Raw genomic sequence first — 24,857 nt, forward strand, 5'->3', positions numbered from 1 at the left:
AATCAGAAGTAAAGGTTGAAAGGGGAGGAAGGAGGGAGGCAGGCCAGGAGTAAACAGTTTGACTACAAAAAAAGAGGGTGTGTGTGGTGGGCATTCCCGGGAAGGCCATTCCTTGAGGGAGGGGGGTGGCAGGCAGTTAGGCTCTGCCTCATGCAGGGGAGGGAGGAAAGATCCCCTGGGGGCCCTACAGTCCCCTCTTTCTAGGGCTTCCTGCCCCCAGGGGAAAAAGCTAGTACCAGGCTTCAGTCAGCAACTTCCCACAGGGCTCTCCAACCACCTTTCAACCACCTCCTGGGAAGTGTGGGAGATAGGGCTTCCTCTGATCCCATTCCGCAAGATTCTGATGTGATGGGGGAAGGGACAGAACCCTTTGGAGACTACTAGACTTGTCACAACTTCTGCTGCCCCGGGAGCTCCTGTTAGCTTGCCCGGTTCTATCCCCCCAGAAACGCCTCCCCCACTACAAATGCCAGAGTTGGGGAGCAGGGTCCTGGCTCAAATGCCTCCATCCCTCTGGAGTATAGTAGAAGTGTCTTCTTCAGGCCCCCCGTAGGAATTTAATCAAAGGCCACAAGTGAGTCCAGACCAACCAAATAAACTTTTAAGGGCCACAGAAGGGCGGAGGTCAGTGGCAAAGCCTGAGGGGGTGGGCTTGGCTGCACTGGATAGTTTTTATTCCTTGGCACGTTACTCTTGGCATGGCATGCCCTCACAGGGTTGGAAGAGGGGCTGGCTATAGAGGGAGATTCTAGGACGTTGTTCTATTGTTCCCTTCCTTTGGGTTCCTCCAGGAAGTATCAAGTTAGGCAAGAACCTAGCTGGGTGCTGGGAGGTTAGGTAATATTCTCCAGGGTAAGAGGCGGAGGCAGTATCTCCTCCAGCCTTTTCCCTTGGGCCAGGAAACCACAGGGGCTCAGCCAGCAGCTCGTCCAGCATTCAGTCACCCTGTCTCTATTTTCTTCCTCCTCTCCGTTCAGCTTCTAGGAGACTCCTCAGGACACCAAACCCCCACCCTCTCGAAGTTTAGGTTTAAAGAAAAGGTGGGGAGGGCATGGGGCAATGGTCTGACTTAGATTTGTGTGTCTCAGAGATGAGAGCATCTGAGAGAGAAAAGCCCTTCATATGTAAACAATCTAGAGTAGAAGGGGGTGAGGGAGAAAGAGACAGGTCCAGGGTCGATGAGATAATCTGAAAGAAGAGAGGGAAGGCAAAAGCAAGAGACAAAAACAAAGGGGGACAGAAGGGAAAGGAAAGATAGGTGAAAAAACAACCAGGATGGAGAAGAGAAGAAGGCAGGTCAAAGGGGTGAAGAGGCAGGCAACCAAAGCCAGAACTAGGCCAGGAAGTAGCCTCAGGTGAGGAGCTGGGAGAACAGGAACGCCAGGCTGAGGTCGAGGAGGGCCACAGCTCCCACCACCAGCGGGTTGGCAGCTCCCTAGAGAGACAGGGGGAAGCAGCCTCAGTCCCTGAGGACCAAATCCAGTGCTAGGTCCCGCCTCCGTCCCCGGCTTCAGTAGCAAAGCTGAAGGGTCCCAGACACCTCCCTGCAGAGAGCAGCTGGATCTCCAACCTTTGTTTTGTATTGCAAAACAACCCCCTTCTCCCAGGCAGTGCCCCACCTTTGCTCTGGCACTCTCAAGACAGGGCCAGCCCTTTCTCCCTCCTCCTTCCACTCCCCTCCCACCAGCATATCATGTGGCCCAGGCAGAAGGTGCCTGGCCTTAGTAGCAGACATTGGCAGCAGCAGCCAGTACTGCAGTAAGGCAGAGGGATGAAGGGGGTGAGGATGTGGTTGCTAGGAAACAGGAGATGGTCTGGAATCCAATCAGAGCAGAGGGTTTGGGGGAAACTCCACCTCTTCTGGTCTTCTGCCTTTTTTCCTATTTTCCTTCTTCCCAGGAGAGGGAGGGAGAGTGAGGGTAGGGAGGGAACAATTTTTTCCTTTTTTATTTCTGGGCACCAAAGAGAGAAAGTGCGGAGGTGGGGGTGGGGGTGGAGTAGGAAACTGGGAGCTGGAAATGATATGGAAGGAGAACAGGAAAATATGTTCTGGTTCTATCATTAATTCTTAGTCTGTAACTGTGCGGAAGTTACTTTAACTGCTGTGGGCCTCAGTTCCCCCATCTGTCAAATGAGGGAGCTGGACTTGAAGGTCTCTAAGGTTCCTTCCAGCTTTAAAGTTGTCTTTTTTTTTTTTTGAAGTGGGATATGGTCCAAGACCAGTCAGGCAGAGAGGAAGCCCCGTCGAAATCAAGCCCCTCAGGGGATCAGACAGAGGTCTGGAAAGGGTGGGACACCAGGTTTTGAAAGTGGGCGTAGGGGATGTCTCACCGGCTGGGCAGGGCTCTCTGTTGCAGGAGGCTCCTCAGATTCTTCCGTCAGGCACCCAGCATCCAGACCCCTTGGGGATGTGCCCCTCAGGACCGGAGTGGCAACAGGCTCGGGCTCTGAGCCCCCGGAAGCCCTCGGCTGGGGCAAGGGTTCTTCATCTTCCCCGTCCTCCTCTCGAAGACTTCCCGAACTGTCGCTGCAGCCTCCAAGGAGTGAGGAGCCATCTCTGGGCCCTGGCCCCTGCATCCCAGCCTCATCCTCAGCCTCATAGCCAGCTAGTTCCTCCGCCTGCTCACTGGGGCCCCCCCACTCCTCGGGCCAAGCTTTGGGGCTGGAGAAGGGACCCCAGTCCCCTCCAGGCGGCAGTGGGTTCCGGCAGGCAGGGGGTCGCCAGGGTTGGCGGGAGGAGGCAGGACTGCTGGGCAGTTCAGGGGAGCCCTCTGAGGGGGTCAGTCCATTCTCGTACACCCCAGGGCTGTCCTCATCCAAGGGCTCTGTGTCGGAACCTTCTGAGTCCTGCCTGGGTCTGCGGCCTGGGCAGGGACAGCTGAGCATCAGTGGGGCTTGCCTGGCTGAAGGCTGGAGAGGTTGCAGCCCCTAAGACAGTTCCCCAGGCTCCTAGCTTCTCAACACCAGACCTGAAACCCCATTATCCTGCTTCATAATTCCTAGTCCCACTCCCCAGATAACTGGGCTTGGCCCCCATCCTCTGTCGCCTTGGACTCTGTACCGTGTGTGGCTTTTCCCATCCTCAGACTTCCTGTGGTGCTTGCCATCCCCTTTCCAATCACCTGAGCCTCTCTGGCCCTCCAGGGGCTCACCCATTCCCTGGGCTGCCCACACCTCACCTGGAGCCTCCAGCATGGGTTGTAGGTCCTCGGCAATCAGTTTGGCCATCCGTGCTGCCTCTACAGCCTTATCAGCGATGCTGCTGGCTGCCACTGCCTTTAGTAGCGCGTCGGCTGCCCTGTTAGGTCCCAGGAGATAGGGACTTAGTGGACCTCCCCCGACTTCAACTGCTCAGACACTCCAGCTCCTCATCCGTGTCACCACCATATCACACCCTCCTGGACTTATCTGAGCTCACCTCTGGAGCCTCAACCTGCCTCATGTTCTGCCAGCCACTCCCCTTCCTGGCAGGCCAGGGAAGCTCACTTTCATTTCTTCTCCTGGATGGGCTGTTTGCTGCTATCACACCCTCCTGCTCCTCTCACACCCTCTACCCTACCCTTGTGTCCTGTAGTAACACTTCCTTCTTCCAGCGGTGGGGGCCAGGCCCTCTCCAAACTCTGTTATTCCATTGCTGTCCTGTTCCCTGCCCAGTGACAACTGAGTTTTCCCTCAGCACATCCTCTGCCATCCAGCTTGACACTTATAAGCTCTGCTGATTGCCCCCTTTGCCCTGTTGTTACCAACCCCTCATACCCGCTGGGATCACATGCTTCCCTGCGGTGTCCAGGGCACTGTACCATGATCTTGCCTCCCTTACAGTTCCACCTCTCCCCTGCCCGCCTTCCTCTTGCCACTGCTAGCCTTCTTTATTATTGAATCCTACCTTTTCCAGGGCAGTTTTCCCGACATGAGAATGTCCCATTTTGCTTTTTCTTTGGCCTCTTCTGTTATCACAGCGTTCTCCCACTCTGTCACTGCCACTGTTCCCCTGCCCTGCCTTGTGCTTTTCTGAGGTTGAGAACTGGAATAAGGGTGGATTTCTCCTTTATACTACAACTGCATCCTCCTCTCTCTGCCAATATTTTCTCAATATTGCAGTTATACTTTCCGGGTAAGCTCTCAGTTTCCCTTCCACACCCCTGTTCCATCTTGTCCTGCTCCCTAGGTACAGGTCACCTCGAAGCATTATCAATCCTTGTTCCATTGTTGTTTCTCAGTTTTCCTGATGTAAGATGCTTCCTCAATTTTTCCTTCCTTTCCCCTCTCTGCCATTAGTTTCAAGTCCAACTCCTATTTATGGGAAGATTTCAAATAACCCTGTTCTTTTCTTTTTTTTTCCATTTAAAAAGGTAAAAGTTTATTCTAACCCTGTTCTTTGCTGTTTTAGGGTGTTCAGACTGCCTATGACTAACCCTGTCCTGAAACTGGGCTGGTGTTGGGGTTTGGGGCAGGGTATGAAATCACAGTTTTGGGTTTTACTGAATTCTCTTGGCAACCATGCCATGACAAGGGCCTGTTTTTTTCTTTTCTTTTTTTTTTGGTACCAGGGATTGAACTCAGGTCCTTGTGCTTGCAAGGCAGGTGGCAGAACCACTGAGCTAAATCCCTGGCCCTGGGCCTGTATTTTTGTGTCTGGAGGGCACGGATGATCAAGTCTAAGCAGTAGGCTTAGTCTATGCTCAGGCATCAAGGCCAAACTCAGGCTACCTGGCAGAGGCACCTGCTGCTGAGGCTATGCTGTTTCCATGGCACCCAGCAGCCAATTAGAATTGCCAGGCCTGTTGCTGGGGAGACCAACCAGCCTCTTCCCACAGCCTGATCCTCTAGTTAGTGAGATCAGTTTTTTCCTGCACATGCTTCCACCTTATCTGGCCCAAAATGTTCCCTATTGCTCTGCCCTCCCCCTTTCCTGGCTTAAAGCCCTGGATCCTAACAGCCAGACACTCGGATACATCTACAGATGTACATCCTCTGGCACAGGCATTACTCTGGATCTGACATGTTCATACTCAGGCATAAACGCAAACACACGCACACACACACACACACACACACACACCCTGTCATCCATTATACAAATTTGCTGAATTATATTTGGACATATCCTGATCTCTAGCTCTCTGGAACAGTCTCAAATGTTAATAAAATCTCTTAACTATGCTCTTATCTCTTTTAAAGAAATTTAATATATAAACAAATGTGTGAGCTTTATAAATCGGGCCTGTGAATCCAATTACAAATGAATTTTTGTAAATTCAATTACAAATGATTTTTTTTTTATATCTGTGGTATCTAATTCAGGAGTCACAAGCCATAAGTGGTTATTAAACACTTGGAATGTGTCTAGTCTGAATGAAAAAGATGTGTTGTAAGTGTAAATTCTACATTAGATTTCAAAGACTTGATCCAAAGAATGTATGATCTCAGTACCTAAATTGATTATGAACTGAAATATTTTGGATATACTGATTTAATACAAATGTATTATTAAAAATCTTTTCACCCATTTCTTTCTTTTCTTTTTTTTTTTTTTTGTACCAAGGGTCGAACTCAGGACCTTGCGCTTCCAAAGCAGGTGGTGGAACCACTGGGCTAAATCCCGAGCCCATCACCCATTTCTTTTTATTTTTAATGTGGCTAATAAAAGATCTACAATCTCATATTTGGCTTACATTATATTATTATTGGGAAGCACTGCTTTAGATAGCAAGGTTCCATGGAAATGTAATCTGATTTATCAAAAGAAATTTTCATTTATAGGTAAGTCTCCTCTCATCAAACCATTACCATTTGTGTGAAAGAGTCGGGGGAAGCAAAGCTGGGAGAGACTAGCTTTTTCAGGTGCGTAGACAGGCTGCATAAATTAAATCTCCCCAAGGCCCAAGGGTGAAATGGTTCCAGGCTGGGGGACAGTTAGGAAGGGACCACTCCCAGTTCCGCCCAGGGATGATGCTTCTGGCCTGAGGCTAGAGGCTGGTTGGGCCACAAGAGGAAGACCAGGGACCTGCCAGTTCCAAGAGATTTCTGGGCAGGAATAAAAAAGGCTCATTGCTACTCCCACACACAAGGATGGATTCAATAGACACACATCTCCATACAAAAGACACTGAGACAGTCTTACACCACTTCCCGCAAATACCCAGCCACCCACAGTTACACCCACACCCACCTGTAGCCTTAGATATAAACAGCTCAAGTTCCAGGGCTACAACTGCCTGGCCTTAGGCCTGCTCTTCCCCACCAGGCCCTATGCCTTTGGTCTTGATCCCTTCTTAGGCAACCCTCTCCTTCCCCTGTACTTAGAGCACCCTCTCCTCTTAGCCCACCTGGCAGCAGCGATCTCCTGGCGCTGGCGGGCAGCACTCACGGCTCGACGGGCGCCCTCGACGGCTCTGTCCACCTTCTCCTTGACTTTGCCCCGCCGCAGAGCCAGAGGCAGGAGGCTGCGAACACGGCCCCCGTGCACCAGCCGATTGCGCTTGTACTTGCCCTCTTCACGGGAGCCGTCGGGGCGGGTGGTGCGTCCGTAGCCGTGCCTTCTGTTGCCCAGCCACTCACCCTCGTAGCGCAGGCCGTTGGAGCGCTGGCTCACGCCGAAGCCGCTGCGCCTGTCAGCGCGCCACTCGCCCGCGTACACTTCAGTGGCCGAACCCTCGATGAGGGCGGGAGGAGCTGGGACTGGGGGCCCACTGGCCTCAGAACCCGGGGGTCCGGTGCTGGCCACCTCGCTGCTCACCTCGCTGCGCAGGGATCCCCGCTTGCTGCCCAGGGAGCTGCGGCGCCCGCCTGCCCGGAGCCCACTGAGCAGCAGCGAGCGGCGGAAGAATCCACCTGCCGCTGGGGTGCGCTTGCGGGAGGACGCGCCGTCAGCGTCCCCGGGCCCGGCCAGCACGAAGCCACCACGGGAGCCAGAGGCTGGGCTGCCTCCCTCGTCGCCTGGCAGGGGCAGGGGCGGGGGTGGCGTCGGAGGGTCGCTGTGCCCCGAGTCCAGGGAGATGCGGCGGGGTGAGCGCAGCAGAGCCGCCTGATGGTAGGGTACACTCTGGCGCACCCCGTAGCCGTGGCGCTTCCCGGCCTGCCACTGGCCCTGGTAGGTGCCTGCGGGGAGAGCAGAGGTGAAAGAGTCAGAACCCAGCGCCCGGCTCCTTGAATCCCAGGCCCCCAAACCCCTGGGAGCCTAAGTGGGAGAGGTAGAGGCAGCCGCATGGGGGCCTGGAAGGGCACTGGGAGTTGTGGCCGGGCCAGGCTGGGTTGCATGGTGTAGAGGAGCAGTGAAGACCAGGTAGCAGGAGACACGTGGATTTGGGCACTGTGGGGAGACAGGGGAAGGAGGGGCAGGCAGGCTAGGGTGTGTGACGGATAGAGGGCCTGGAAGGTGTGAGGGACAGGCTGATACGGTGTGTGTGTGAGTGTGTGTGTGTGTGTGTGTGTGTGTGTGTGTGTAAAGATAGGTTTGTGACAGGCAAACAGGACTATGAGGAACAGGCTGACTGGGGCAGTCAGTGTGAGCGTACGGCAGGCAGAGCCTGCAGGGACCTGCAGGTAAAGAGGGCCAGGCAGATGGTGGTGAGGGAGAAGCAGGCAGGAAACAGTCAAAGGAGGAAGACATGCATGTGCTGGTGAGAGAGGCAGGAAAATGAGGCTGGGGTCATAGGATGGGGAATGGTATGAGGGACAGACAGGTGTATGGAGAAACAGAAGGATGGGCACAAGGGTCGCATGTGGCTGGGGAAGGCATGTGGGGAACAGCAGAGTCTGGAGGGCAAATGGCTGGGGAAGGCACCCGCGGGGCAGGCCGGCGGGGGGCGCACGCGGACTCGAAGGCAGACAGCAGTGGGCCGGGCCCCGCACCTCCGTCGGAGTAGGTCTCGGTGCCGTAGCCGTCCTGAAATCCGTCCTTCCAGAGCCCAGCGTAGCGCAGGCCGGACGCGCTCTCCCACACACCGCTGCGCCCCTTCAGCCCGCCCAGCCACTCGCCGCGGTACGTCCAGCGGCTCTTGCGTTCCACGCCCAGCCCTTCGCGCTTGCCCTGTTGCCAGTGTCCCTGGTAGCTGTGTCCACCGGGCCCGGTGAAGACGCCCAGTGACTCGAAGCCGTGCGCCCAGCAGCCGCTGTACTCGCCCTGGGCGCCGGGCCCCGTGCACACGCCGTAGCCATGTGCCCGCCCCGCCTCCCAGCCCCCCACGTAGCAGCCCCCGTCGTCAAAGTCGAACTTGCCCCCGGGGGACATGCATGTAGTTGGCGCGGCCTCAGCCCCCTGGCGGCTCAGCGCATCCTGGGGCTGGAGAGCCGGCTGGGGGCCTGGGGGCCTGGCGAGGCCTGGGGGCGGGGGCAGTTAGACCCGGGCTGGGCGGAGGGGCCCCAGCGCGGGCAGGCAGGGCCGGACCCTCATCCTGAGTGGCTGCGGAGAAAAAAGGGGGCAAATGGAGAACGAAGCCCCTCCTCTTTGCCCACCACTCCCGGGCCAGGTGGCTCAAGAGCATCAGCACCGCCTCCCAGGACCCCCCTCGCCCGCCCCGTCAGCAGCATCCTCCAGCCGCTCCCAAGCTTTGGGGCCACGGGGGCTTCTCCATTCCTCCCAACTTGTAGAGGGAGTCTCCCAGGACTTGGGGGCCCCAACCCAAGCAGAAGTCCCACTTCTTCAACCTAGAACCCCAGATTGCTGAGTGGGGAATGGCAGTTTGGCGGGGGGGGGGGTTCTGAGAGGGAGCGGGGCAGAGTCGTAGGCCACCGCCTTCCCGGTTGACACTAGGACTCCTCTGTCCCGGTTCTTGGGCTTCCCCAGCAAACCGGGGGTGGGGGTGGGGGGTGTAGCGGGGAGATGGGTCCGAGGTGGGAAGACGGTTTGTAGGGAAAGGATAGGCATGGGGGAAGCTCTGTAGGGGAAAGGCCAGGGTGGGGATGGGCAGACGGGCGGAAAGGAGGGGGCAGGTACTCACCATGTGGGCTGAGGCGCAGGGTGCCTCCCAGGCACAGCGTCCATGGCAGGATACCTCCACTCCCACCCAGGCGAGCCGAGCCCCCTCCTCTTCCGGAGAGACCGCTCCAACCCAGAGAGGGAAGACAAGGCGGGGGAGCTGTGGGAGAGTCCCCTCTCTCCCCAGCTGGGGGTGAATTGGTGCCGGGGGTGGGGGGAGAAGAGAACAGTGTAGGGGAAAAAATCTGCCTTGGGTGGAGATAGGGAAGAGAAGCTGGGAGCTGGATGAGAAGGGGGAGGGGGCTATCAAGAGGGGGTGTTTTTATTATTTTTTTCTTCTTAGGGTTGGGAGAAGAAAAAAGAAATCAAAATTCCGATTCCATCCCAGCACAAATCAATGTTTGCTCCATCCCAGCATCACGGGGGAGGCTGGGCCAGGGAGATTTAAAGGGGCAGAGAGAAAAGAGAAGAGAGGGTGGGGAGAAGAGGAGACGGATGAAGAGGAGTCAGTGGCCACGTTGGGGATGGGGGCGAGGGGAGGGAGGGTGTGCCCAGGAAGAAAAGAATGGGTACCCACTAACCCTGCAGCCGGAGAGGAGACTGGTGGGGAGGAGGATCGAGAGGTATGGAGACCCCCAGGGTAGAAAGAAACCCTGGCTTTCCGGGCGGGCAGTCGGGTGAGGCGAAAGGAGGGGAGAGGAGCTAGAGGGAGGAGACTGAGCTGGAAATGGGGAGGCAGGGGGAGGCCGGAGGCCGGCGGGGGAGGAGAGATGCTCGAGAGGCCGAGAGAGGGTGAGCAGAATACAAAGAAAGAGGTGCAGGGTTGAGAGCTAAGAAAGAGGCAGATACAGCCAGGGAGGGAGGAGGGGAGGGACACCCATTCTGGGGCCGGTGAGGGATGGACAGGGAGGGGAAAAGCAGGGAGAGAAGAAGGGGAAACCCAGAAACAGATATGGAGATTGAGAGAGCGAAATAAGGGTAGTGAAGGGAGGGAGAAAGCACTGCAGGGAAGGGCAGGCATGGGTATAGAAATCCTGGCAGGAAGAGCCCAAATTGAGGCAGGAGATCCGGAAGTGGTGTTTGGGGGTCTCTAGGAAGAGAGGTGAACCTGCCACTTTCCTGCCTGAAAGCTGGCTCCACAAATGCTTTTCCAGACCTCACCATCCTCCACCCTCATCAGCTTGTTTCTCCTAGGCTTGGCCTTCTGAAGCGAAAGGGGTGTGTTGTTTTTGTGTTGGGGTGTGGTGCTCAAACTTGGCCAGGTGATGACGATTTGGGGACTGTAGAATCTTGTCTTTTGCAAACCTAAAAACAAAGACACATAAATATGTTTGGGTAGGCTCTTCTTGTGGCAAGGGCCTTTCTAGCCCACCACTCCTCTGTTTCTGTCCACTCACCTGAGAGTGCAGCACATCTGGACCTTACTGGTTACAGACAGATACGGGCACACAGGGTCTTCCCTCCCTCTTCAGGGATTTTGCATCCAGTTCTATCCCTGCCCCTAAGCACTTGTGAAGGAGGACATTGTGTCATTGTGTCCAGTTACATACAACAGGTAGAGAGAGGCACTCAGTTGATTGTAACCTCTCTCCCCCCATTTTAGAGAAGAGAACTAAGGGCAGAAGACGAAGTCACTCAGCAGAAGCCACAAAGCAGAGGTGGCCGAGCTAGAATTATAACACTACATAAGTTTTCTTTTTTTTTTCCTTTCGGTGCTATAGCTCAAATCCAGGGGCCTGGGCTGGCTAAGCACATGCTCTACCAGTGAGCTACACCCACAGCAGACTCCATACCTTTTGAATCAAGTAATTCCTCCCAGGGTTCCATGTGCTTGGGAACATGCCTTAGACTCAAAGTCTCCATCTTGAGTACAGTACTTGGGTAAAATAAAGAGCACGAGGTTCGAAGTAAACAGGGATTTTCCATACATGGTGTTTCCCTCAAATTTTATATGAGGAGAAACCTGTAAATTTTAAGCTTACAGGGCCGGATCCACATCTTTTGAGTGTTTGGCACAGAACCGGGAAGCAGTGGTTCCACCTGGGACATGACTGTTGCTGGAGAGTTTTCATTCATTTCTCCATTCATCACCATCTACATAGTTTACTCTTTACCAGGCATATGGCCAGGAGCTGGAGTTCCAGTGGCAAGTACCTGGTGCCTGTCCTCATGGAGTTTCCTATCTAGTAGGGAAGACAGACAATTATCCAGCTTTCTGACAAGTTCACAGGGTAGAAATAGAGACTGGGGATGGAACTGAATTTAAGTGGCTCCCTAGGGAAAGAGGCATTTAAGATGACTCCCATACATAAGAGTTCTAGGGTAGGCCCAGCTGCATTGCTCAACCCTAGGTATTTAGCCCTTTCTGCTCCACACAGCACCTTGTCCCTGAGATTTCCTTTTTCTTAAAGAAAGGGAAGAAACAAGAAAAAGAAATCTATGGGCCTGGTACACCCATGCCCTATTCTTGAGGGAGGCAGTGTGTCGAGGGTAAGTGAGAGCTGAGGCATGCTGCCTTCTTGGTGGGTGCTTCTGTAATGTATTCTGAGCCGCATATTACGGTGCAGGTTCTGATGAAGAAGTCTTAGGTAAGAGAACCTTGGAATGTGTGAGACACACAATCCCAGTTCTCCGTATCTCCTGGAGAGAGTCAACCTTGCAGCCCTGTTCTGATCTCTCCCTAACAGGTCCTGCAGTAACCCTTTTCAGGGTAGAGGCACTTTTTTTCAGAGCCTCTCTTTGGTTTACCACAATTGAGGAACATTCAGGTGTCATGGAAAAGGGAGCTGGTGCTAACGGGAGCAGCATCACACTAGGAGCCAGGTACTGTGCTTGGCACTCTGTCTGTATTACCTCATCCAATCCTCGAACCAAAACTGTAACTGTGAGCAGTCCAGGCTGGAGGCTAAGAGCTGGGCTTCCAAAGATGGAAAAACCTGAGCATGTTGTCGAATTTTTTTGAGCTGCAGTTTGTATATCTCTAAAACAGGAACATCATAAACTATTTCACAGCTTATTGCAAAGATTGAAATGATCATATATGAATAATATGTATAAATAGTGTGTATAACATAGAGAGGGCAAGTGCTTGGCTTAGTGCCCAGTGCATAGCAAGTGTCCAGTAAATGGTGGCTTAAAAAATAGCCTGGCATCGTACCACTTTTATAGGTGCTGAATCTGAGATTCAGAAGTTAATTCGCTCAGTGTTGCCCAGATAATATATGGCAGTCCTTGGAGCACAATATTTATCAGACATCCAAGTTAGTATGCTTTAATAGATGCATTTGGGGGAGTCCTGTTTTAAAAGTAAGATATACTCATTGAAGAATTAGGAAAATATATTATAATCCAAGAAGAAAAATAAAAATCACTCAATACTCTGACAGTATAACAAACAATTCAGGGTATTTTTTTTTTCTTTCATATGGTGTCTATCCTGGTATCATTTTTAGTCTTTGTTTTGGTACCGGGGATCAAACTCAGGACCTTGTGCTTGCAAGGAAAGCGGCGGAACCACTGAGCTAAATCTCTGGCCTCTTCAGTGTATTTTTACATACTCTTTTCTTTACATTTTTATTTAACCCAATTTGTTAAATGTCACACATATGATTTTGTGTCCTACTTACTCACTTAGCTTTACATTGTAAGCATTTTTCCATATCATTAAAACATCCTTGAATTTTTAATGGCTGCATAATATTTGGCTGTTTGGATGCACCATGATTTGTTGAACTATTCTAGCATAGCACTTTTATACTGTTTGTACATTTTTGCCATTAAAATTTAACATTTTTATATAAATCTTTGCACCTCTGATTTTTTTCCCTTAAATTCTTTTATTGGTACATTTTAGGTAAACAGTACATTCACATTTATCATTGGGTGCTTGTACCTGTACATGGTGTATCTTTGTTCTTATTTTTTTCCCCATTTCCTGTGCACCCTTCACCCCCTCCACCCTTCCCTATTTACACAGACTTTGTTTCCATTTTTTTTCTTTTCTCATAATTTTTCCTTTCCCTCCTTTCCTTTCTTCTTCCCCTCCCACCATCTCTACCCCTCTGGACCTTTTCTTCCTATTTCAAATTATCAATTATTCATTTTAATCATTTTAATTCTTATTTACACTTTCAGTTTCTCACACTAGAGAAACTATTCGGTATTTACACGTGCGTGTCCTATTTATTTCACTTATGAGTATGGCCTCAATATGCATCCATTTAGCTGTAACTGTCTCTAGTTTCTCATTCTTTATGGCTGAGTAGTACTCCATTTTATAAAAAAAAAACACATCTTCTTTATCCAGTTTCCAGTCGATGGGCACTTGGGCTGCTTCCAAGCTTTAGCTGTTACAAACTGTGCTGCTATAAACATGGGTGCACATATATCACTGTGGTATGATTCTTTTAATTCTTTTGAGAAGATCCCCAACAGGGGAATAGCTGGGTCAAATGGGACCTCTAGCCCTAGTTCTTTGAGGTGTCTCCATACTGACTTCCACAGTGGTTGCACCAGTCTGCACTCCCACCAGCAATGGAGAAGGGTTCCTTTCTCCCCACACCCCCACCAGCATTTGTTATTGGTTGATTTCTTGCTAGCAGCCATTCTTTCTGGGGTGAGGTGGAATCTCAGTGTTGTTTTCATCTAGATTTCTCGAATGACCAGTGATGTTGAACATTTTTTCATATGTTTATTTGCTGCTTTTACTTCTTTGTCTGAGAAATGTCTGTTCATTTCAGATGCTCATTTTTGAATTGGGTTTTTTAATTTTGATTATTTTTCAGTTCTTTATATGTTCTAGATAGTAGTTCTTTGTCTAAGGTACAGCTGCTAAAACTTTTTCCCCACATTGTAGGTTGTCTCTTAGCTCTGTTGGTGGTTTCCCTTGCAGTGCAGAAGATTTTTAATAAGATGAGATCCCAGTTGTTGATTCTTTGTGCTAGTGCCCGTGTTACTGAGGTTTTGTTCATAAAGTCTTTTCCTATGCCAATGTCTTCAAGAGTTCTACCTAACTTATCTTCCAGCAATTTTAGTGTTTCTGTCTTAATATTTAGATCTTTAATCCATTTTGATCTTAGTTTAGTGCATGGTGATAAGTATGGGTCTAGTTTTAATCTTTGGTGGTTGAAATTCAGTTTTTCCATCACCATCTATTAAACAGGCTATCTTTCCTCCAATAAGGGTAGTTGGCTCCTTTGTCAAAGATGAGGTGGCTGAGTATGTCTGGAGTTGTTTCTGCATCTTCTAATCTATTCCACTGATCCTCAGGTCTGTTTCTTTGCCAGTACCGTGCTGATTTTATCACAGTAGCTTTGTAGTATAGTTTCAAGTTGGGGATTGTGATACCCCCAGCCATGTCTCTGTTGCCTAGAATTGCTTTAGCTATTCTAGGTCTCTTCTGGTTCCAAATGAATTTTTGGATTGTTTTCTCTAGTTCCGTGAAGTGTGTTGTTGTAATTTCAGTCGGTGTTGTATTAAACCTATATAGTAGTTTTGGAAGTATGGCCATTTTCACTATATTGGTTCTTCCTACCCAGCAACAAGGGATGCCTTTCCATTTTCTTATATCTTCCTTGATCTCCTTTTTTAGAGTGCTGTAGTTTTCAGTGTAGAGGTCTTTTGCTTCCTTTGTTAGATTGATTCCTAGATATTTCATTTTTTTGGATGCTATTGTAAAAGGAATTGTCTCCCTAATTTCTCTCTCAGTGAGCCTGCTATTTGTGTCTAAGAAGGCTATTGTTTTTTATTTATTTATTTATTTATTTATTTATTTATTTATTGGTACATTTTAGGTATAAAATACATTTACATTTATCATTGGGTGTTTGTACCAGAACATGATGTATCTTAGTTTTTATTTTTTCTCCCATTACCTGTGCACCCTTTACCCCCTCCACTCTTCCCTGTTTACACTGGTCATTCGAGAGATGCAGATGAAAACAACACTGAGATTCCACCTCACCCCACAAAGATTGGCTGCTATCAAGAAATCAACCAATAACAAATGCTGGTGGGGATGTGAAGAGAAAGGAACCTTTCTCCATTGTTGGTGGGAATGTAGATTGGTGCGACCACTGTGGAAATCAGTAGGAGATACCTCAAAGAACTAGGACTACAGGTCCCATTTGACCCAGCTATTCTCCTACTGGGAATCTTCCCCAAAGAATTAAAAGAATCATACCACAGTGATATATGTGCACCTATGTTTATAGCAGCACAGTTTGTAATAGCTAAAGCTTGGAAACAGCCCAAGTGCCCATCGACTGGAAACTGGATAAAGAAGATGTGTTTTTTTTATAAAATGGAGTACTACTTAGCCATAAAGAATGAGAAACTAGAGACAGTTATAGCTAAATGGATGCATATTGAGGCCATACTCTTAAGTGAAATAAATAGGACACACATGTGTAAATATTGAATAGTTTCTCTAGTGTGAGAAATTGAAAGTGTAAATAAAGATGAAAATGATTAAAATGAATAATTGATAATTTGAAATAAAAAAAGGTCCAAGGGTTAGGGGATTGTAGGAGAGGAAGGGGAAAAGGAAGAAGGGAAAGGAAAAATTATGAGAAAGAAAGGAAAAAAGACTATTGTTTTTTGAGTGTTGACCTTATATCCAGCTACTCTACTCAATCTGTCAATTAAGTCTAGAAGTCTTTTGGCTGAGTTTTATGGGTCTTCTATGTAAAGTATCATACCATCAGCAAATAATGACAGTTTAGCTTCTTCCTTTCCTATCTTTATTCTTTTTATTTCTTTCTCTTTTCTAATTGCTGTGACTAATGTATCCAGAACTATATTGAACAGGAGTGGTGATAGTGGGCATCCTTGTCTTGTTCCTGATTTTAGCATGAAAGTTTTCAGTTTTTGACCATTTAGTATGATGTTGGCTGTTGGTTTTTCATAGATAGCCTTAATCAGGCTGAGATAAAGATCTTCTATTCCAATTTTCTGTAGGGTTTTAATCATGAATGGGTGTTAGATTTTGTCAAATGCCTTTTCTGCATCTATTGAGATGATCATATGGTTTTTGTCCTTGACTCTGTTAATACAGTATATTACATTTATTGATTTATGAATGTTGAACCATCCTTGCATCCCTGGGATAAATCCGACTTGGTCAGGGTGTATGATCTCCTTGATGACCCTCTGTATTCTGTTTGCCAGTATCTTGTTGAGGATTTTTGCATCTATGTTTATTAGGGAGATTGGCCTATAGTTCTCTTTTTGGGTTGGGTCTTTCCCTTGTTTTGGAATCAAAGTAACACTTGCTTCCAGGAATGAATTTGGAAGGCTTGCTTCCCTTTCAATTTCCTTGATGAGTTTAAAGAGTAATGGTGATAGTTCTTCTTTCAATGTCTTTTAGAATTCAGCTGTGAAGCCATCAGGACCTGGGCTTTTCTTTGTTGGTAAATTTTTTTTATCACATTTTCAATTTCACTCATTGTAATTGGGGTGTTTAAAATTTCTATATCTTCTTCATTTAACTTTGGCAGTTCATATGTATCTAGGAATCTGTCCATTTCTTCTGTGTTTTCCATTTTATTAGAGTACAGGTTTTCAAAGTAGGTATTGATGATCCTCTGGATTTCTGCTGGGTCTATTGTGACTTCACCTTTTTCATTATTAATTGCATGGATTTGAGCCTTTTCTTTCCTTTTTTTTTGATAAGGTTGGCTAAAGGTTTATAGATTGTATTTATTCTTTCGAAAAACCAACTCTTTGATTTATTAATTTTCTGTATCGTTCTCTTAGTCTCCATTGCATTGATTTCTGCTCTGATCCTTATAATTTCCTCTCTTGTATGCGCTTTGGGTTTGTTGTGCTCTTCTTTTTCTAGGAGCTTGAGGTTCTGCATTAGGTTATTTATCTGAGTTCTCTGTTTTCCTAATAAGGGCATTCACTGCTATGAATTTCCCGCATAGAACTGCTTTCATTGTGTCCCATAGATTCCTGTATGTTGTACTGACATCATCATTTACTTGTAGAAACTGTCTAATTTCTTCTTTAATTTCCTCTGTGACCCATTGGTTGTTCAGGAGGGTGTTATTCAATTTCCATGTGTTTGTGGAGGTTTTGCAGTTTCTTATGTTATTGATCTCCAATTTTATTGCACTATGGTCTGATAATATACAGGGGGTAACTTCAATTCTTTTACATTTACTTAGACATGTCCTATGTGTTAGCATGTGGTCTATTTTGGAGAATGACCTGTGTGCAGCTGAAAAGAATGTGCATTCTGATTTTGTGGGGTGGAACACTCTGTTTTTGTTTTTTTTTGTTTTTTCATACCAGGGATTGAACTTGGAACCTTGTGCTTGCGAGGCAGGTGACGGAACCGCTGAGTTAAATCACTGGCCCTCACTCTGTAAATATCTATTAAGTCTATTTGTTCAGTAGCTTGGTTCAGTTCTAGAATTTTGTTGTTAATTTTTTGTCTAGATGATCTGTCTATTTGTGATAGTGGGGTATTGAGGTCCCCCACTACAATTGTATTAGTGCTTCTTTGGTTTTTTATGTCCATTAGTATTTGTTTTGTATAGTTGGGGGCATTCATATTTGGTGCATATATATTTAGGATTGTCATCTCTTCCTCTTGGATTGTTCCCTTCACAAGGATGTGGTGACCATCTTTGTCTCTCTTTATTAGTTTTGGTTTGAAATCTACTTCATCTGCAAATAAGATTGCTACCCCCACTTTTTTCCAGGTTCCTGTTGCGTGGAGAACTGTTTTCCATCCTTTTACTTTCAGCCTATGAATTTCCTTTTGAGTTATGCACCTCTGATGTTTTCTTTCAAATATTTTATCCGGGAAATTTAAAAAAATATACCAAGCACACAACATAGAATAAAGAACCTCTATGTACCCATCACCCAGCTTTAGTAATTACTGGTCTTGGCTAACCTTATTTTCTCCTTCATTTGTTTAAAATTCAAAGTATTATATAACTAATAGTTGTATTACTCTACTTTTTTTTTTTTTAGTACCGGGGATCGAACTCAGGTGCTTGTGCCTGCGCAGCGGGGGGCAAAACCACTGAGTTAAATCCCCGGCCCATATATTACTCTACTTTTAACTAAGACTTTGGCTTTACGGTAGTACAGATTTACACTCTCAACAATTGAGTACGGAAGTGCTGATCTTATTGTATCCTAACCTGCACTGACCTGTAGTTGTAACACATACAGACCCACAGACTCACACACACTTTGGCCATTGACAGGTGAAAAGTGCTTTCTTCATATGCATTTGTCTGATTGATTATTAGACTTATATTAAGAAGGCATCTGGGGGCCAGGCATTTAGCTCAGTGGTTTCGTCGCCTGCTGCGCAAGCGCTAGGACCCGAGTTCTATCCCCGGTACCAAAAAACAACAACAACAACAACCAAAAAAAAAAAAAAAAAAAGAAGGCATCTGGGCCAGGGATTTAGCTCAGTGGTTTTGCCTCCTGCTGCTCAAGTGCAAGGACCCGAGTTCTATCCCCGGTACCAAAAAAAAGAAGGCATTTGGTGACTCGAGTGGAGTAAACCTCCTGAAGGTGCCCTACGAAACATGCTGTCATTTCTTGGGGGCCCTGGCTAAGGCCTGTGGGGTGGTAAGCTTTGTGCTGGGACCTGCTAACTACCCCCTCTCAGAAGCAGGGAGGATCTTGGGAAGCTCTCTTATCTTATCTAGTGGGCAGCCACCAGGGGTCAGGATGGGGCCAGTTGAACTGCCAGTGGGAGAGGGTAGGAATGGCCAGCAGCCAGACATGGCATTTCCTCTGTCTGGCCATTGGTGGCTGGATGCACAGCTCCGCTCTGCTCATAGATCATGATTCCAGAATGTTCTACAAGGCTGTCCTTCCCTGTCTGTTTGTTCCCGGCTCTCACTGCTTGCTGAAAAGAGAACCAGGCTGTCAGAAACCACACTGGATGTACGAGAATTGACTTTTTTCTTTTTTTAAAAAAATTATTTTTATTAGTGTATGTTTGCAGTGCATAGTGATCACATAATTGTGGGGGAGTTTCTACATGTACATAACATATTTTAATTCTTTTTATGTCCTCTTCCCCTTCCTCCCCTCCTCCTCCTCCCACTAGGTTTTCTTCTTTTCTCTATAATATGTTTCTGTGAGACTGGGTTCACAAAGGAGCAGAAATTTTCATCCGTGGGCTGAGGAGCACAAGGATGGGCTTTAGGTACTGTGAATCCTCTGAAATTGGGTAAATGGAACACACATATCCTTTTTCCATCTCTGGGGAGAGAATAATAATTTTTGTGAGATTCATGCCCCTGCCAAAAGTCTAGCTTCTTCTGGTACCCCATCCTCCTTCCTTAGTCCATTTGCTTCCTATGGTGGTTGTGAAGACAGCAAGTATGGGAAACAGGGGTGTTCTTGGGAGTCAGGCTAAAGGTTTGGACTTTCTTCATTATCCAGAGAGCTCAGAGAAGACTCCGAATTTTCTCAGGAGTGGGATGGTAATGGAGAAGTGGGCCAAACTTTGGTAGCTGCCTGGACACTCTGCCTCACACTGAGATGCTCATTTTGGTATACTTTAAATTGGTGCAGGGAGCACAGGATCAGGGAAGGGAGTAGCCAGTGGTCTTGAACCCATATGTCTAAGCCCTGGGTGGTGGCATGGATAAGATGGTAGCAGCCAGCCAGGTTACTTATTACTGGGGCACTGTTTTCAGTTTAATTTTATGGCAACTTGCTCTAAGCCTTAAACCCTGTTCAAGTGTGGGTGGGAAGTGGGATTAGGACCCATGAGATTCACAGAGCAGTGCAGGCTTTCTCTGAAACAGAAAGAGGAGCTGGAGACCCAGAGAGGCTGAGGGTCAAGGCCAGAGTTCAACACTACGATCTGAAGGAAAAAGCCTGAGCATTCCTAAATCCCATACTAGTGCTTTATTTTGTCTCATAATAGTGATTTCATTTGTGCATAAAGATAAGCTGAAGATACAGCAAATTGTGATCATTATCCAAACCACTGCTTGGCAGCTGCATGAAAAGGAGGAGGCAGCCAGAAGAGGCCTGGTAGTTAAACTACAATTATATATATGTGAATACAGGAAATTCAGCATTAGGCTTTTTGATTCTGAGTTTCTGATGCTTCTTCTGGACTCGTATTCACCCATCTTATTTCCTAGGGTGGAATTTCACCTCTTGCTGCTGCAACTGCTGCTTTTCACAGAACTTCCTTAGTAAATGGAAGTACGCAGGTGTTAAGACTGATTAACGTCTCGCTGACTCTGATGAAAATAGAAAAATAGAAAAAATATTTTAAAAGTGACATCTTAAAAAAAAAGTGACATCTTCGAAGAAAAATGGGAAAACTATTTGAAATGGTGTGCCAGTTATAAACACAGGAGATTTCAGTATCTGTGAAATTCACTTCCAGGTAAGGAAGCTTTTCTGTTGCTCCATGAGGCCTGCAGGTGGCCCCTTCCTTTCCTGCCTTTGCACCTGTGCAATGCCTTCTTCCAGTATGAGAATCACAGACTCAGTTCCAGTTGTTTACACTCTGGGTCCTCTTGGGCAGTGCTGCCCTTGACCTGAATTTGCCCTTGCAGAAGTGTAAGGGTGTTCATACTATGAGGTTAGCACCCATCCCCGCACTTCCTTAACAAAGTCTCAGCACAGGCACATGGATCCTTTGAATCTGTTCTTTAATTACATAGCTTTCCATCAACAATGGCATTGGTGCAGGCTGACTGGTACATGGGATGTGGAGCAGTTGAGGTTGGTTTCACTCTTTCGTGAGGGGTGAGCAGCCAGCTGCCCCCTGTTCCATTGCATGGGAGATGCAAAGGGGCTTCACACTTGACAGCTCTTGATTCATGCAGCTGGCAGCTCCAGAGCTTGGGCCTCAACCAGGGCACCTCCCAGCAGCTCAGAGCTCCTTCCTTGCCTTCTGCCAACTGTGAGGGGGGAGGGCCGGGAATTTAGCTCAGTGGTTCCAGCACCTACCTTGCAAGTGCAGGGACCTGAGTTCAATCCCTAGTACCAAAAAAAAAAAAAAAAAAAAAAAAAAAATCCAACTGTGAGGGGGTTACACCTGGTGTTTTCCTGTCAGGGCCATGGTTACTGGACAGACTTCACTAAACAGGAGGTCCAGGAAGAGGATGCCACAAGGCCCTGGATTCTTTTTGTTTTGCAGATTAGATGGAAGATGGTAGTAATAACTGACATTTATTGAAGGCTTCCTACGTACCAAGCCCTGTTCTAAGTTCCTCACAATAACCCTATGAGGTAGGCACTATTGTTATCCTCATTTAACAGATGAAAACTGTGGCTTAGAGTGGTTTGTGACTATGTCTTAGGTCTGTGGTCTCTCTACTTTAACATTCAATAGTCACCTGCAGAGCTTATCAAAACAGTACTTGGAATTTACACCTAGAGTGTGGTTCAGTGGTTTGGGGTAGAGCCCAAGAATCTGCCTTTTCTTTCCTTTCCTTTTCTTTTTTTTGGAACCGGGGATTGAACTCAGGTTCTTGCGCTTGTGAGGCAGGAGGCAGAACCACTGAGCTAAATCCCTGGCCCGGCCTTTCCTTTTCTTTCCTTTCCTGTCCTTTTCTTCCCTCCCTCCCTCTGCTTCCAGCACTGGGGATGGAACCCAGGGCCTTGTGCATGCCAGGCAAGCACTCTACCACCCAGCCAAGCCTGCACTTTTTTTTTTTTGTACCAGGGATCGAGCTCATGACCTTGTGCTTGCAAGGTAGGTGCAGTGCCACTGAGCTAAATCCCCAACCCCCAAGTCTGTGCTTTTTAAACCACAGCCTCATTTTGGACTTTTCCCTGCACGTTCCCTCACATTCTGCACTTGGCAGGGGAAACTAAGTGAAGCAGGCAGCCAACCTTATTTATTCCTCATCTACTTCTTTCTCCCCACCTGGAAAGACTTGTCCCAGACTCCCAGATCTTTCCTCTCTGGCTCTATGCTTTGATCCAAATGTTTGCGTTCCCCGAAATATGACAAACCCTAATCCCCAATGTGATGGCATTGGAATGGTTGTTGGGAGGTGATTAGTTCATAAGAGTGGTATAGCGCCCTCATAAAAGAGGCCCTAGATGGCTGCCCTGGCTTTGACCATGTGAGGACACAGTGAAAAGTTACCATCTGTGAACCAGAAAATGGGTCTTTACCAAACATTGTCTGCCAGCACCTTAATGTTAGACTTCAAGGGCGGGGGATTTAGCTCAGTAGTTCCACCGACTGCCTCGAAAGTGCAAGAACCCGAATTTGATTCCCAGTACCAAAACCAAAACAAAACCAAAAACAAAATCTTGGACTTCAGCCTCCAGAACTGTGAGAAATAAATTTCTGTTATTCATAAGTCACCCAGTCTGTGGTACTTTGCTCTAGCAGCCCTGATGGGCAAGACACTCTGTCACCTTGTCAGGAATGTCTTTTTAAGGATACCATTTCATCCTCTCCTCACCTTCCATTCTGGAAGCCATCCTGGTCCTTCCCAAAAGATGGGAGGAGCCCACAGAGGTAATTTGCTAACCTGGCTTCAAGGCCATGTGGCTGCTGACTTCACTGTGACCTGGAGTTCCTTCACGTGTCTGAACCTGACCTTGTGGCTTTATGCTCCCAACCACATAGTCACTGAGGATCCTACCCATGTCCCTTATATCATTAACCAGACTGCTACCATATTGCACTGGGTTCCTGCTTACTGGAATTTTGACACTTCCTGCTCACTGGAATTTCTTCCTGCTTGGGCAGCCCCCTGTTTATGCCGACACAGGATCTGTCCTGAATATGTTTGGAGTGCTTGTGGAGATTCATCCCTCTAGGATACAGTTTAATGTTATCATCCCACCCTTAGAGATGAGCTTCCCCTCACCTCCAACTCCCACTGGGTCCCCTTGCTGACAGGCTATTAGAAAAAGAGAATAAGATAACTTACATTGCACTACAATTTAGTGGTGATCCCAGTACTTCCTCCTCTGCCAGAGCAGCCTTAGGGCTGGATTGGGGGGTAGTGCGACCCTTTCTACCAGGAAGCACTGTTCAGGAATAATGTGAATGTTGGGACCCTGGCGCCACATCCAGCAGCTCCACTGCGAAAGGCCACTATTTCATCTCTAATAAATTAAGCATTGGATTAAGCACATTAGAAGGCCAAGTGACTCATTTCTATTTCTGGTTTTCAGACATCAGTGACAGTGGTGACCTCAGGCTGTGGACAGGAATAATCTTTTAAGAGTTTTGGCAGCAGTAGGATGTGCCCCAAACCCTCTTCAGGAGACCCATGAACAACTTTGGAAGGACTGATGTTTTCACCTTAGCTAATGACACACCAGGCCTTCTCTGCCTTGCCCCTGGTTCTCTTTGACTCCATGAACTTGCTCTTGAACATCTCCTTTCCCATCACATTCTTTCCAGTTTCTGGATCACTCTCCAAGCAGAAGTAGTGACTCTTCCCTCCGGAATCCTGGAGGACTGGGTTCCTAATGCAGCTCAGGAGTTCTATATTTGTATAATCTGTGCTTATGCTGCCCCACCCCCGTGAAAGGCCCAAGTCTTCAGTACTAAGCCAAGGCTGGCAATGGATGAAAAGCTGAAGGCTGTCACTTGACCTGCTTGGGTAGTTTGTGAAGACCTCTCCCCCAAGACCACTAGATTGCCAGAGCCCCCGTGCTGGAAGCCTGGTTTTCTGGATTGTTTTGGAAATTAAAAGCTCAACCTACTCCAGCCAAATTGCCACACTGGGGGGTGGGAGGTGGGGAGGTGAGAGGTGGAGCGTGAGGGAATCTGAAGAACTATGGTGGCAGCTCAGGAGCGGATCTTTGAATTAAGCTCCAACCCATCTTCTTCAGACTATAGCTGCCTCTCTCTGTAGATATAACTGCAGTGTTAGGCCTGAGGTTATCCATGGTTTCCTCACAGCTGCTGGGTCCTCTAAGGAGGCACAGGAAACTCTTCCCAGCATGTTGGGGCAAGCTTGAGTCAGGCAGTTCCAGCCAGTTTGTGGCTAGTGAGTCTTTGGGAAACCTGTATCACCGTTTTTGAGATTTAGTTTTCTTACCAGATAAAACGGCACAATTCTACTTCTCAAATTGTTAAGAAAATTAAATCACACTGTATAGAAAAGTGCCTGAGAGTGTGTGCCACCAGGCCTGGTCCAATAAGCAGTTCTTGTCCTGGCCTCCCTCTCCACGCTTTCCTCTGGCTTCAGGCATTTAGACTCTATGAAGCTACTACAAATTCTCTGCCAAAATTTCTGGGCCAGGAGCCTAATTTTCCAGTCACTGTCACCTCTCAGAGCCTTTGGCTGGTTACTTCCAATTTCTGAGACTTTTCCTGGGGTCCCCAAGTTGCAGGCTGGATGGAAGTCCATAGACCAAGCTGCGAAAGAGTGAAAGGGCACCTGCTCCCTTCTCTGCAGGTAGGAACTGGTTCATGTTCCTTGCCCAGATTCAGCCATCCAATGTCTCCTGCTTTAATGTTTCACTCTTTCTGGATGCCAGGCCCTACAGGGATTCTACTGTCCATTACCTGCCAGGAAAGCAGACAGGGATTAGTTGGTAATTCAAGTTTTGGCCTCGTACTGATTCCTGCAGGGCGTTTGCTTGCCAGGAAAAAGGAGCCCTGCTTTCAGATGAGGGTAGAGCGTAAAAGGCTGCACACTGATCCCTACACACTTTTCCTGTGCCTGCTCTGATTGTCTTTACTTGTGTACAGGCAGAGGCTGGGCTGCCAATCCTGACCCACACAGAATATACCCAAATAGAGAACCTTGTCTGGTAGGGTGTCTGGTGCACAGAGCTTCATAGACAGGAACATCCATCATGAGAGCTGTTGTGAGAGGTGGGTAAAGTCCCACAGTTAGAGAATAAACCAGGAGGGGCTACCAAGAGAGATTTGTGCCAAAGCAGAAAGCTTTCTAGACCTGATCAACAAAGCATTTGAACTTCAAGTATTTATCAGAGACTTTCCCAT

General features: G+C 47.9%; 1 protein-coding gene across 4 annotated transcripts; it reads right to left on the reverse strand.

Annotated features, from left to right (window-relative positions):
* Positions 1-33: 33 nt before the first annotated feature.
* Jph4 (junctophilin 4) lies at positions 34-10,057 on the reverse strand. Of its 4 annotated transcripts, none has more exons than XM_087197009.1 (7): positions 8,943-10,057; positions 7,855-8,404; positions 6,330-7,101; positions 3,887-4,024; positions 3,180-3,298; positions 2,332-2,534; positions 34-1,435 (listed from the first exon to the last, which is right to left on the reverse strand). In XM_087197009.1, the coding sequence occupies exons 2-7, from the start codon at positions 8,231-8,233 to the stop codon at positions 1,352-1,354; spliced, it is 1,695 nt and encodes a 564-aa protein (XP_087053135.1). In that variant the 5' UTR covers positions 8,234-8,404; positions 8,943-10,057; the 3' UTR covers positions 34-1,351. The 4 variants fall into 4 exon arrangements, with proteins under 4 accessions (XP_087053135.1, XP_087053134.1, XP_021099576.2 ...); XM_087197008.1 differs by having other exon boundaries at positions 2,332-2,864; positions 8,943-10,041; XM_021243917.2 differs by lacking the exon at positions 3,887-4,024 and having other exon boundaries at positions 8,943-10,048.
* Between the last annotated feature and the right edge of the window lie 14,800 nt (positions 10,058-24,857).

The sequence above is a fragment of the Heterocephalus glaber genome, unplaced genomic scaffold (genome assembly GCF_053883595.1).
Source record: "Heterocephalus glaber isolate CG9 unplaced genomic scaffold, H.glaber_assembly_v1.0 deba00001662, whole genome shotgun sequence".
NCBI classification, from domain to species: Eukaryota; Metazoa; Chordata; class Mammalia; order Rodentia; family Bathyergidae; genus Heterocephalus; species Heterocephalus glaber.

Coding starts and splice junctions, on each gene's coding strand:
- Jph4 (XM_087197008.1), bottom strand. CDS start 8,233: ATGTCCCCCGGGGGCAAGTTCGACTTTGACGACGGGGGCTGCTACGTG. Junction 7,102..7,854: donor CGAGACCTACTCCGACGGAG/GTGCGGGGCCCG, acceptor CTCTCCCCGCAG/GCACCTACCAGGGCCAGTGG. Junction 1,436..2,331: donor CAGAGAGCCCTGCCCAGCCG/GTGAGACATCCC, acceptor CTGTCTCTCTAG/GGAGCTGCCAACCCGCTGGT.